General features: G+C 37.0%; 1 protein-coding gene across 1 annotated transcript; it reads left to right on the top strand.

Annotated features, from left to right (window-relative positions):
* The first annotated feature begins 3,071 nt into the window (after positions 1–3,071).
* Positions 3,072–8,678, top strand: LOC124157859 (proteasome subunit beta type-3). The gene is made up of 6 exons (XM_046532908.1): positions 3,072–3,181; positions 3,315–3,431; positions 3,539–3,714; positions 7,633–7,747; positions 8,099–8,256; positions 8,563–8,678. Exons 1-6 carry the CDS (start codon positions 3,179–3,181, stop codon positions 8,609–8,611), a joined length of 618 nt encoding a protein of 205 aa, XP_046388864.1. The 5' UTR covers positions 3,072–3,178; the 3' UTR covers positions 8,612–8,678.
* Positions 8,679–12,056: the final 3,378 nt, after the last annotated feature.

Genomic DNA, 12,056 nt, shown 5'->3' with positions numbered 1-12,056 from the left:
CACCCTGGTGAAAATGAACTGTTCAGGAACCGTTCCGGAAGTGTTACACCAAATGTTCAGAACCTGTTCCCAAAGTGTTCATGAACTGTTGTGGAACTGTTCATGGACTATTTTGGCCCAAATGAAGTGATACAAACTTCCAATAAGCTGTTCACGAGGGGTTTCCCAGCTGTTCATGAGGTGTTTTTCAGATGTTCATGAAGCATTCTCTAACTGTAGAGGAAGCATTCAGGGTAATACCAATGGTGATCAACCAGTGACATAGCCAAGGGGGGGGGGACCTGGACCGCCCACGAAAAATAAAAACCTAATAATTTTTCTCTGTAAAAGAAAGCAAAATAATATGTTTATCATTATCATCAGAAAAATCATAAATTTACAAATGAAGTTTTTTCGATTATGAAAAGCGTTTAAATTAGTTTAAACCCAATACATACTTAGTACCCCATTTTTCAAAAATTTTCCCCCTGGTTTTGGACACCCCCCAAGTGAAATTCCTGGCTATGCCCCGGAGCCATGATCAACGTCTCGGAGTATAGGTCTGAGAATGGTAATGCAAAATTGTTTGCCGACATTTCGAGGTATTCCTTTTATCTTATTCAGAGCTATGAATGATAATGGTTACATCAAATAGACGCATGAAAGATTATTGCAATATTTTTTTACAATAAAAGAGTATCGAAAAAGAATTCCATTTTATGGTAAGAATATGTCAAAAATCTAGTCTCTTCTTTTCCATCTGTGTACAATCATGGGTGTACCCAGGAGGGGGCAGCTGCCCTCCTAGAAGTGAAAGTAAATTCAGTTCAAAACGAAAGTTTTGAAAAAATTTCTTTAAATCCAAGAAAAGTGATATTAATATAAAACATGTAATTAAAATAAAAATATTTTATTCTCGAGCAAATGATTTTAAAAACTAAAAAAGCAGTGTTATAATTTTCTTAAAATTTTGGTTTCCTTAACCTTTTCTGTACTACAACGACCATGGCTTGCCCCCCCTCGAGTTTTGATCCTGGGTTCGCCCTTGTGTACAATTGAAGTCTTTCTACATTTTTTATTGTAATAAAACCTTGTAATAATCTTTCATGCCTTCATGTATCACTTTAATGTAAAATATTGGGTCATTTGGAACAGATCGGTTATACCTTAATGAGTGACATGGAGAGCATCATTATAATCTTAGAACTGCATTATTTTTCCAGGTCCAAAGTATGAGGTATTATGCCGAATGGATAGGTACTTATACAAATTTGTTTTCCTCGTGGACAATAAAGGATTTTAACACCTTGCAGACTGGGTATTTCTATCCAATCTCTTCGGGTAGGACATGGTATATGAAGGAGTCTAAATTAACTCTGAGGAGTTTAACCTAAATCTTGTGAATACATAGAAACAGGTCCAGTATGCTTAATAATTATCTTATTTTAATAAAATTTGAAGCGTTTTACACACCAAAGAATTTAGTACTTTTGCACAGTATATGGTGAAATATGGCCCTGAGTAAGGGGTAGTATTGCAGAATCCACAAATATACTGAGTTTCCTTCGTAAGTTTATTAGCAGAACAAAATTGACTCATCCGTGATGGATATTTCTTCTTCCCATACTACTAGCCTCTGTTTGTGTTTCACCATTTTCCCACCAGTCTTGCCGGGTTATCTTGACAAGGTGCTTGCTGAGTTGGCCTATATCTCTTGCTGTCTAATTCGTCACTGCAGGAAGACTCACTTCTTCTTTCCTCACATTTAGCCCAACCCTTGGGTACTTAAAATAAATAATATTTTTGAAAGTCACAAGAGTAGATGGGTTCAACATTTTTTACAGCACAAAAGAATTTAATGGGGCACTGTTGATTAATCACTAAAGAACTTTCTTTGTCCACCTCATGGAGATGCCAAGAATTCCAAATGTGTTCAAATCTGTTCCCGCAGAGCAAATTAATTAAAATGAGTGACATTTTTTCATTTTCCAGTTTTTTGTGAATACAGCAGACTCCCAATTATCAGGCTGCAGTTTATCCAGTTTGTGGATTATCCTTGCTCGAGTTAAAGTTCCTTTTGACGTTTGCCACAATTTCTATAAAAAAATAAAATCGGGCGCAATCATAGGCGGATCCAGGGGGGGGGCACGGGGGCACGTGCCCCCCCCCAGACCCTCAAAAATATGCAAGATTTTTAATTCGGTCCCATTATCATTGCGTTCGTTTTGTATCAGGAGGTATCCTTGTGCCCCACCCAGAACAAAATCCTGGATACGGCCTTGCTTGTGCCCCTCCCAGAAAAAAATCCTGCATCCGCCCCTGGGCGCAATATCTAGAACGACTTCAGCTAATGCCTAGAAAATATCTTGTAATATCTTCTGGATATCTTGTAAATATCTGAATGTCTGCTTTTCTGATATCTACAAGATAACTTGAGAAGATATTTTCTAGACATTCATATTAATTGAAATGGACCGGCTGGGAAATTTAGGAATCAATGACTCAAGTATAATGTTTCAGGAAAAAAGAGTTTATTTTCAACTGACAGCCTGCTGTTGGAGCAGGAGGTGATGGTAGGGTGTCTACTGGGGATTCTTCCTGAATATTGGAACCTCTCGCGAGTTTTGATCCTGTGGGTACGCCCTTGCGTTTGAATTGTATAAAACTAATCTAATTCATTGAAAGCTCATTCTCAAATACACCAGATGCCAATGGGGACATAAATAATCAATACTGAAAGAAGCAGAATAAGTTCTGTCATCATATGTGAAAACACGGAAATCTCCATGATCGGTCTGCTACTGCTTAATAAATTTTGGGCTTTGCACTAATCACCTTACCATTTTGTTTAGTATGGAAGGTGGCTGGTGTTCCACCACTTCCCACCATATATCTATTGAGGTTAAGAAAAATTATTGAAAAGAAAAACCTTACAAATTGTGTGTATTTCTTTTGTGTCAAAAGTAAACCTAAGGAATCCCGAGGAAAAATGAATTTGAGTAAACCGCCAAAAGTACGCCAATTTCGATAGATACGATACATACTATATATCGACGTTGCGAATAGTAATCGATACCGGGTTAGAATTCGATTCTCAATTGTCACGGCGAGGTTTGCTTGGTGGAATCCTTGTCATCACGAACTCCCTTTTGAAGAATTTTGTTTTATTAAAGAAAGTGTCATTTCTTAAACAGCCAAAATGGTAAGTAATGCTAGTATTTTATCTCTGGGTAATAGAGAATTGATACCCAAGCCTTCCTATTACTTGGAGAGCGTAAATAAACGGTGTAATTCATTTGAGCAGATTTTCTTAGCTCATGATGTTTACGTTTCAGTCTATTATGGCATATAATGGTGGGGCCATTGTGGCCATGAAGGGGAAGAACTGTGTAGCAATTGCTGCCGATAAACGTTTCGGTATTCAAGCTCAAACGTTAGCTCTAGATTTTCAGGCAAGTACTGACTATGATGTGCTAAGCTACTTCGATGAGGTTTCGATGCAGCTGCCATTTGTTTGTTAGTACTTTACTTAGACTTATGAATTACTTTATTATTTCAGAAAATTTTCGAAATGGGTCCACACTTGTATTTGGGATTACCTGGACTCGCAACTGATACACAGACGGTTCATCAGAGGCTGAAATTTCGTTTGAATTTGTACGAATTGCGGGAAAATCGTAGGATACACCCGAAAACCTTTGCTGCTATGGTTTCTAATTTGCTGTACGAGAGAAGGTAAGCTTTGTCATGGTTGAGTTTGTTATGACAGTGTCAAGGGGTGTCGTTGACTTCATACTTGGTTCTTATATGGGAGCCCGAATGTTTTAGTGCATGTAATTTTGTTATTATTACCAGCTGATCGAGCAAACGTTGTTTTGCCTTATAAATTATTTCTAGTGATTATTTTGGTAGTGAAATAAAAAATAACTAACTTTTTGTAAGTGTGTGGGGATGTGGAATATGACTCAAAGAGGATTGACGCGCTGTTAACGATGGCGATCTATGAAAATAACTAAAACACCAAGCATTCATTTTTTATTATTTTATTTATTTACCTAAAGAAGCAGCCAATTTACATATGATATACATTCCAAGATGGCAAGGACATGCATGTAGCAACAATAAATGTATGAATGTGAAATATTATCATACAAACAGAAAGGAACGCTATAAGACATGACAATATGCATTACTACAGTAGTAGATTACTGCAATATGAAAGTAAGAAAATACGTAAGGGTGAACCAGAGTTGGAGCCCCTTATTCGCCAATTGGCGGATTGGCGGCGGTTTCTAAAACTATTTTCCCCGCGCGTTATGGTTACTAAATTTTTATCAACAAATCGGATTTATTATCGAAGCTACCATTTCATGAAACGTTCGAACATGACCTTGATGGAAGTGGATTACAAAAAAAATTGGATGAATATTTTTCAAGAGAGGTTAAATACTCTAGCGGATATTTCGCTTTATTGCCTGTTTACGGACAAAAGTGTGTGTTAAAATGGTGTATAAATGAATGTTTGATTGCGTCAAGTTATGAATGTCCTTCGTGTGAAAGGCAAATGAAATCAAATAAGAGACCAATGAAGACTGATGGGTATGTAAAAATCAAACTCAAAATAATCCGCATGAATGTTCACGATCTTTAAGAAAGGGTTCTTGGTTTTTCAATAGTCATCTAAGTATAAGTCACATTTTAAAATGGACTAGTCAATGATAAGGGTAGTGTATGCAAAAGTACAATATGACAGATATGTAATTACAAATAAAATTTGATAACATTTTTGATTTGTTGATAAAAATTTAGTAACCATAATACATGGGGAAAATAGTTCTAGAAACCGCCGCCAATCCGCCAATTGGCGAATAAGGGGCTCCAACTCCGGTCGCACCATACATAGTAACAAACATAAGACATCAGGATCATTCCATTCCAATTCAACGCAGTGAAGTACAATTTTCAACCTTACCCTCTTTGATTTTCATGGAATTTGGGAATGGGGTGTTCATTGCACATAATAAGAGAATGAAAAATACCAAGTCACTGAATTTGATCACCAGTAGCGTAAGAGTAATGGACTAATAGTGCCTCTCAAAGCTCTAAAAATGTGCGAAAAATTTGACAAACACTCATGAGATAAACGACTGTAGCCTCAGTTCTAATAAAGGTAGAACATTGAAATAGGTAGTATGTATTGGAAAAGTCTTGAAATAAGCTTTTCAATGATGTGCAATTTTGTCGTATTGAAGAATGCTCACAGGTTAGTGACGTTGACCTTAGACCTCGAATATCTCAAAACGTGTCGCCTTCAAACTTTGTGAAAAAATATATTTTATTCTTCGTGTTAAACTATACTACATTGGAAAAAAATCAAATTGACTGTCAGGAGATATAAAATAATATGTACAGTAATGCTTTGCAATAATTTCAAAATTACCTGCATTCAGATGCCAACAATGGGATAAAAAGCTCTGAAAAACAGGTACATATCGTTAAAAAGTTGGTGCTATATCAAAGCTAAGTAAGGTAGCAATGTAGGCAGGCCGGTATTAAGCGTTGTTATGTGCACCAGGAGCAGGAATAGGTCATATGTGAATCTCATTAGGCTCTGTTACCTGACTGTGGCGAGATAGGATATTGTGCATAAGTGAAGTGTTTGGTATCAAATATTGGGTGATGGTGTCCCATGGACGGTTGAACTGGGTCTCAGATATGATGGACGAAAATACCAGGGTAACTCCACCCAAAAAAGAGCTCCATACAGAGAGGTTTAAAAGATTCTCATGCTACTTGTAGCTCAGAAAACATTTTCTAATTGTATGTGCCAGCAGGAAAGGGTTAAGCATGATTGACAAAACATTGTTTTGCACTGTGCCAAATTAGGTCTCATTTATGTTTAGATTCAAGAATGTTACAGATTGGGATGGAATGATGGATGTATAAGCCCTTACCTTGCTGCGAAAGACTTAGGAAATTGCTGTGTGGCTGGAGAAGGGACATAGACTGGTGTGGCTAGGTGTAGCCTTAAAAGGGTGTAAGAGTCAGCAGGGAATTAAGGTCTGCCATTGAGGGTAGTTAATCACAATTTATATTTTCCTAAGATTGCCCTTATGTTGCAAAGTAAATCACAATCATAATAGGGTAGTTTCCTTCATCAAAGAAAACGAAATGCATTGATTGTGACTCGTTACCCACCATTAGTGTATTAATAATATACTAATTATTTGGTTTTAGAGAAATCCCAGTTAAGGCGAATGACAATTGGTCAATTTTAACCTCATTTGGAAAAGGCCAGATTGGCGCCCATGCGATTCCACTCAACGTGACGTCACAGGAACCTAGTTTCTGTACGAGTAGATAAGAGTTTTACATTGTCTGAGATTGCCAATGCATGCATGAGGCATAGAGCTTAGGGCTAGCTAATAATCACCCATTAAGATTACCTAAGTTCGGAAAGTTTTCTTCGTTTGATAGGGTAATAATAATCCTTATTTAAGCCAAGCGCTACCTGCTAGCAGGGTACTCTGCTACCGGTTAGCAGCCTGCATCTCAGCAGCGTACACATCCTTGCCCCAAGGTCACCTCACACGGGGACAGATGGAATCAGAAGTATGTCATCGAACCTTTCCCAGCATTCCTACTTAGCCGTCGCGTTTTCGTGTGCTTGAAAATTTTCACTTTTCCTTTCATCGCAAAAAATAGATATCGTCATTCGAAAATCTAAGAGCGTGAAATGCGTACTCCAGTAGATATGTATGTGGACTTAAGTATACAGTATACTTGCTCAAGAGGAGTGGAGGCACACCGCTGTTTTGAAGTTTTCAAGTTTGAAAGAAAGTTTTGGGCTTTTGAATTAATCCTGCAGTGATATTTTGTGTGTTGTACGTACTTTTGGCCTGCTATTATGACCTTTTTGTGCCGACTATTCCTGTCTTATTCATGTTCAGTTAAGTTTCATAGAACCTTGAAGTGCATTGTAATATTACTGAGGTCTTTCCTCAGATTTTATTGGCCCTTTCATTTCCAAAGGTTTTCGTATCTGTAGCCTCGGGCAACTTTTTTCCTTTTACCTGTTAGGTAAGCAGATAGAGGCTTATAATTTAAGTGATCTGGGGAATAGGACAGGCAGATGATAATTAGTGTAATAATTGCACCAGTAACGTTGGTTGCTCTTTCTGGTAAAATGATTTACCTCTTTCTTAATGTATTTGATAAGCTTAGGTAATTATTTCCTAATTTTTTGACATGCATTTGCTCTTCTATTAGAAGCTCATCATTGATGAGTATTGGTGAAGGTCAAGGAATCCCATCGTAGTCTCACAAATGAAGGTGAAACTTTTGACTGCTCTCACATTACATGCGTAGGAATTTGAACAAAATTTCACCTTTGTTTAAAGAGATAGAATCAACCCATTCCCTTGAGTGGATATATGTTGATTTCTCAGACTCAGAATATATTATACACATACTTTGGGTGTGAAATTGGTACGCTACTTGCCTTTTTATCATTCCTGTTTTTTAATATGCTCTGCCAATTGGGATATTGTTTCACTGTTAATTTGTTAAGACCTGCTACATGAATTTCACTCAACCAGCTATTCTCTGTTAATTATATGCATAGTCATAGTATTTTTCTCAATTCTTTCTCAGGTTTGGCCCCTATTTCATTGAACCAGTTATTGCAGGTCTCGATCCTGTGACATCTGAACCATTTGTTTGCAATATGGATCTGATAGGGTGTCCCAACAATCCTGAAGATTTTGTGGTATGTTTTCAGGTTTATTTCTCAAATAAATGTATTTTTGAACTTAGAAGTTTGTTTTTTGGTATTGCATGTGTATATTTTTTGTCAATATTAAATGTTTTTATATATGTACATATGTATCGAGTGATTCAACTTGTGTGTATTCCATGCTGAGATTCTGTCTTTTAGTGAGCTGATTTCTTTAGGGCTAGGCATGTTTGTGTTCGATGTTTGTTTATATGTATTAGCGGAGTAATCACTCCCTCTTTCAGTAAAAATAGCCCATGAGATAGCCAGTTTATGCATATATGTGTGAATCCAGGATTCTTCAATAATTACGTCCAGTATATTTGATTCTAATTCTTCTTTTAGGTTGGTGGTACTTGTACCGAGCAGCTGTATGGTATGTGTGAGGCTCTTTGGGAGCCTGATTTGGAACCAGAAGATCTCTTTGAGACAATTTCTCAGGCATTAGTGAATGCATGTGATCGTGATGCAATTTCAGGTTGGGGTGCTGTGGTTCATATTCTGTGAGTATTTTATTTTCTCTCTTCAACATATTTTAAAATGCTTTGAATATAGCCTTCATAGTGTAGTTTGTAATTGTATGTTTATGCCTAAAGGCATGTTGTTTTTGGAAATCTATGTTGTAAAGGCATGCCTAAAGGCATGTTGCAAAGTTGTTTGATAAGCCTTTCTTCATAAGATGCATTGTTGTGACGTGGTTATGTGCTCTGCTCTGTAGTGATCATGAGTATGGTTTAGTTTAATAAGTATGTTAAAATTACCTCTCTTAATTTCTAAATGGTAAAGTTATTTTTTACTCTTCTTTTCAGGGAGAAAGATAAAATCACCACTAAGCACCTTAAAACAAGAATGGATTAAATTCCCCTTTTCCTTAAAATTCTTTTTATCCCTTGTAAGGTAAATAAATATTTCCAAATTCAACTCATTCTTTGAAGTTGTCCTTGAATTTTTTATTTGGTTTCAAAATGTTTTATTGTTTAGATTATGTACTATTAGGTACCTTATAGTACATGTATCCTCAAGCTGTCATACTTTCACATGAAAAAGAATCTGTAGGGGTATGGGAAATACAATTTTTATGTCTCAATTGTTGGAAAATAATCTGTGAAAATTTTTAGATCAAGTTCTTCAATATCATGTGATTAGCCAAATCTAGCTTATAGTAAGGTGGACTAAAAGTTGGGAAATGAAATAGTTTTGAAGAATTTGGTCACAGTGAGGGTTGGGGATTTTGTTTTCCCATATGTTGGGGTTGTTATTATTTTTGTGTAGATCATATCTAGATCTTAGGTCATCATTAGATTTGGTTCCTTGGAATACAGAAACACTGGCCAAAAAAAATAACAAAAATTGAATGGACGATCAGCAACATGCTAAACAATTTAGGGATCTCAGGTAATCTACAAATTTACTTAAGTCTGATATCTAATGTAGCTGGATTTGTTCCATTTATTTATTTATCGAATTATTCAAAAATGGACAAAACGGCCTTTACATTGAATACACAACATAAAAACTGCAGCTTTAACAAATATAAACTATAAAAAAACTATAAAAAGGATATAAAAAAGAAAAAAAAGGAATTCAGAGGATGACTTTTCGAAGCTGCCTCTTGAATGATCTGAAAGGGCATGGAAAGATCCAGGGAAGGGTGAGTAGTCGAAATTGTATTGAAAGAGGTAGGGAGTCTGTAAAAAAGTGATCTCTGAGAGAGAGAAAGATGGAATTTAGGTTGGTGTAGTAGTTGGTTATTACGGAAGGAGCGGGTGGGAATGTGGAGTGAAAAGAAAGGCAGTGTTTCTGAGGATCGGAACTTGCCATTTAACCCCTCAAGCGTGACTTTAAATGCCCGTGGACCTTCTCTCAGTGTGTGCGACACAGTGTTTGTGTCATCTGATTGCCATGCCTCAAGAGTGCACGACACACCCTAGGCGTCTGAATGTTTCATTAGGTATTCCTATCTCTTAAGCTTCCATATATGTAGTTTTAGTGAGTATATATGTGAGACACATCTGCCTGCTATCGTTCTGTGCCCCTGTGTGGTCTGTGTTTGCGTTCTCGTAGTTTTTAGAATATTTTTTTCTAGCTGATGTCAGGAAAGAAATGTTTCCTCTAGGGTCAGCGTCTGGTGGGTGCTAATGAAAGATATCCTTCCACTCACGCTCTGGTTTATGTGCTTTCTTAGCGATTGTGTGTGACGTGTGGGGATGCTGAATGCTTTCGTCTCTGGTTCATTATCATCTGCTTCTCTGCCTCATCGTTTCCTTTCTCTTTCATCGAGGCAATGATAGTGAAGGCATGGACCGTCCAGACATTGTCACTCAATGCCTCTCAGACCCTCAAAGACCGGCCAGCATCCCCACATCTTGGTATCTTATTTACGACGTTTGAGGCTAAGGGTTGGGGTGTTTTCACACCTACGCTTGCTTTGGTGATTTTTTAAATTTTTTTTTGGCCTTGAATCCACTCCATATCTATACCCCTCTTTAGTTGACCATGGCTTCTAGCTCGCCTGAGTTGTGCGATGAGCAAGTGCTTGATGCTTTGGAAGAAGAGAGCACAGGATGCTCAGATACTACTTCGGAAAATCCAATTGGATACTCTCTGGATTCCAGTTCCGAAGAGAGCGAAGGACCTTCTCATTTTTCTGTGAATCTTCAAGAAAATAATTGGCAAGAGATCGACAGTGCTGACCCTCCTCAACCTTTTGCGTGTGGATTAGTGGGAAAAAAAATATTGCCTGTTCCATGTATAGATGATCCCTTGGCATTTTTTGAGTTATTTTTTGATGATGAAATTATAGTGACTGAGACAAACCGCTACGCAGCACAGTTGCTTGCTCGTGAGAAAGAGAAAATTACGAAGCAAAAAAAATCGTGCTTCCAAAAGTGGGTCCCCACAACTCTGGGGGAAATAAGGGTGTACATATTTAGATTTGGTGATGTTGATGGGAATAATTCAGAAACCAAGCCTCAGAATGTATTTTACCAGAAAGCATTTATTAGAGACTCCATTTTTTCCCAAGGTAATGAGTGAGCAATGATTTTCATTGCTCACCAAATTTCTCCATTTTGTAGATAATACCGATGAGGAATTTGTAAAAAAAGGATACAAAACTGTATAAAATTTTACCAATTACTGAATATTTGAAAAATAATTTCCATAAAGTGTATATACCCGGTAAGGAAATCAGTGTAGATGAGTCTTTGTTGTTGTGGAAAAGTAGACTGTTGTGGAAACAGTATATTCCCATGAAAGCTTCACGGTTAGGGATAAAATTGTTTGAACTTTGTGACTCCGCAGGGTATTTATGGAACTTTATTATTTACTGTGGCTCAGGGACAAAATTGGGCTGTGAAATCACAAAGGACACATCTTTTTTCAACAAAAGTTGTTCTAAGTTTGTGTGAGACACTATTAGACTCTGGTAGATGTGTTTATATGGACAATTTTTATAGTAGTCCTGATCTTTTCCATAGGTTAGTTCAGAGGACAACAGATACTGTTGGAACCGTGAAAATCACGCGTAAAGGTATGCTAGTAAACCTCAAAAAGAAACTAAAGAAAGGAGAAGTTGTTAGTGCAAAGTATGGGAAATTGGTTGCTTTGAAGTTGAAGGATAAACGCGATGTTGCATTGCTGACTACAAAACATTCAGACCAAATGCAACCCGTAAGTCGAAAGGGCAGGATAGAATGTAAACAAACCTATGTGTGTAACAGAATATAATAAATATATGGGTGGTGTAGATTTAAAAGATCAACTTTTAGAATCGTTCCTGCTGGAAAGAAAAAGGACAAAAGTGTGGTACAAGAAATTATTCAACCACTTAGTTAATACGGCTGTGTTAATTGTGTACATTTTATACCGTAAGGCTGGTAATAACAAAGATCACCTAGCATTCAGATTGAGCTTAGTGAACAAAATAATAGCTAAGTATCACGGACAGAATTTAGAACAGCGCAAAGGATGGCCCTCGGATATCGATACGGAATGTATGCGATTGACCGGGCAGCATTTTGTTCAACAAAACCCGAAAACTGAGACATTTAAGGTTGGAAGAAAAAAGTGTGTTGTGTGCACAAAAAATGGAAAGAGACAAGATATAGATGCAAAAACTGCCCTGGAACTGCTAAGAACCCTGTTTTGGGCGGTATCACATACAGGTCAACTATTAACCACTGGATAAGAGGAGCAGGAAAAAGTTAATGGGTCTGAAAATTGTAAGTACGTATTCATAATTATAAAATTAAAACAATTGTTTATAAAATATATTTATTTTGATTTTTTTTTGCATAGTGAC

This window comes from Ischnura elegans, chromosome 4, assembly GCF_921293095.1.
Source record: "Ischnura elegans chromosome 4, ioIscEleg1.1, whole genome shotgun sequence".
Classification (NCBI taxonomy): domain Eukaryota; kingdom Metazoa; phylum Arthropoda; class Insecta; order Odonata; family Coenagrionidae; genus Ischnura; species Ischnura elegans.
Note: the sequence above shows the minus strand (reverse complement) of the source record. Positions and strands in the feature narration are given on the sequence as shown.

Excerpts from the sequence above, each read along its gene's own strand:
- LOC124157859 (XM_046532908.1), top strand. Across the intron at positions 3,432-3,538 it reads CGTTAGCTCTAGATTTTCAG|AAAATTTTCGAAATGGGTCC; the intron begins GCAAGTACTGAC and ends TTATTATTTCAG. Across the intron at positions 8,257-8,562 it reads GGTGCTGTGGTTCATATTCT|GGAGAAAGATAAAATCACCA; the intron begins GTGAGTATTTTA and ends TCTTCTTTTCAG.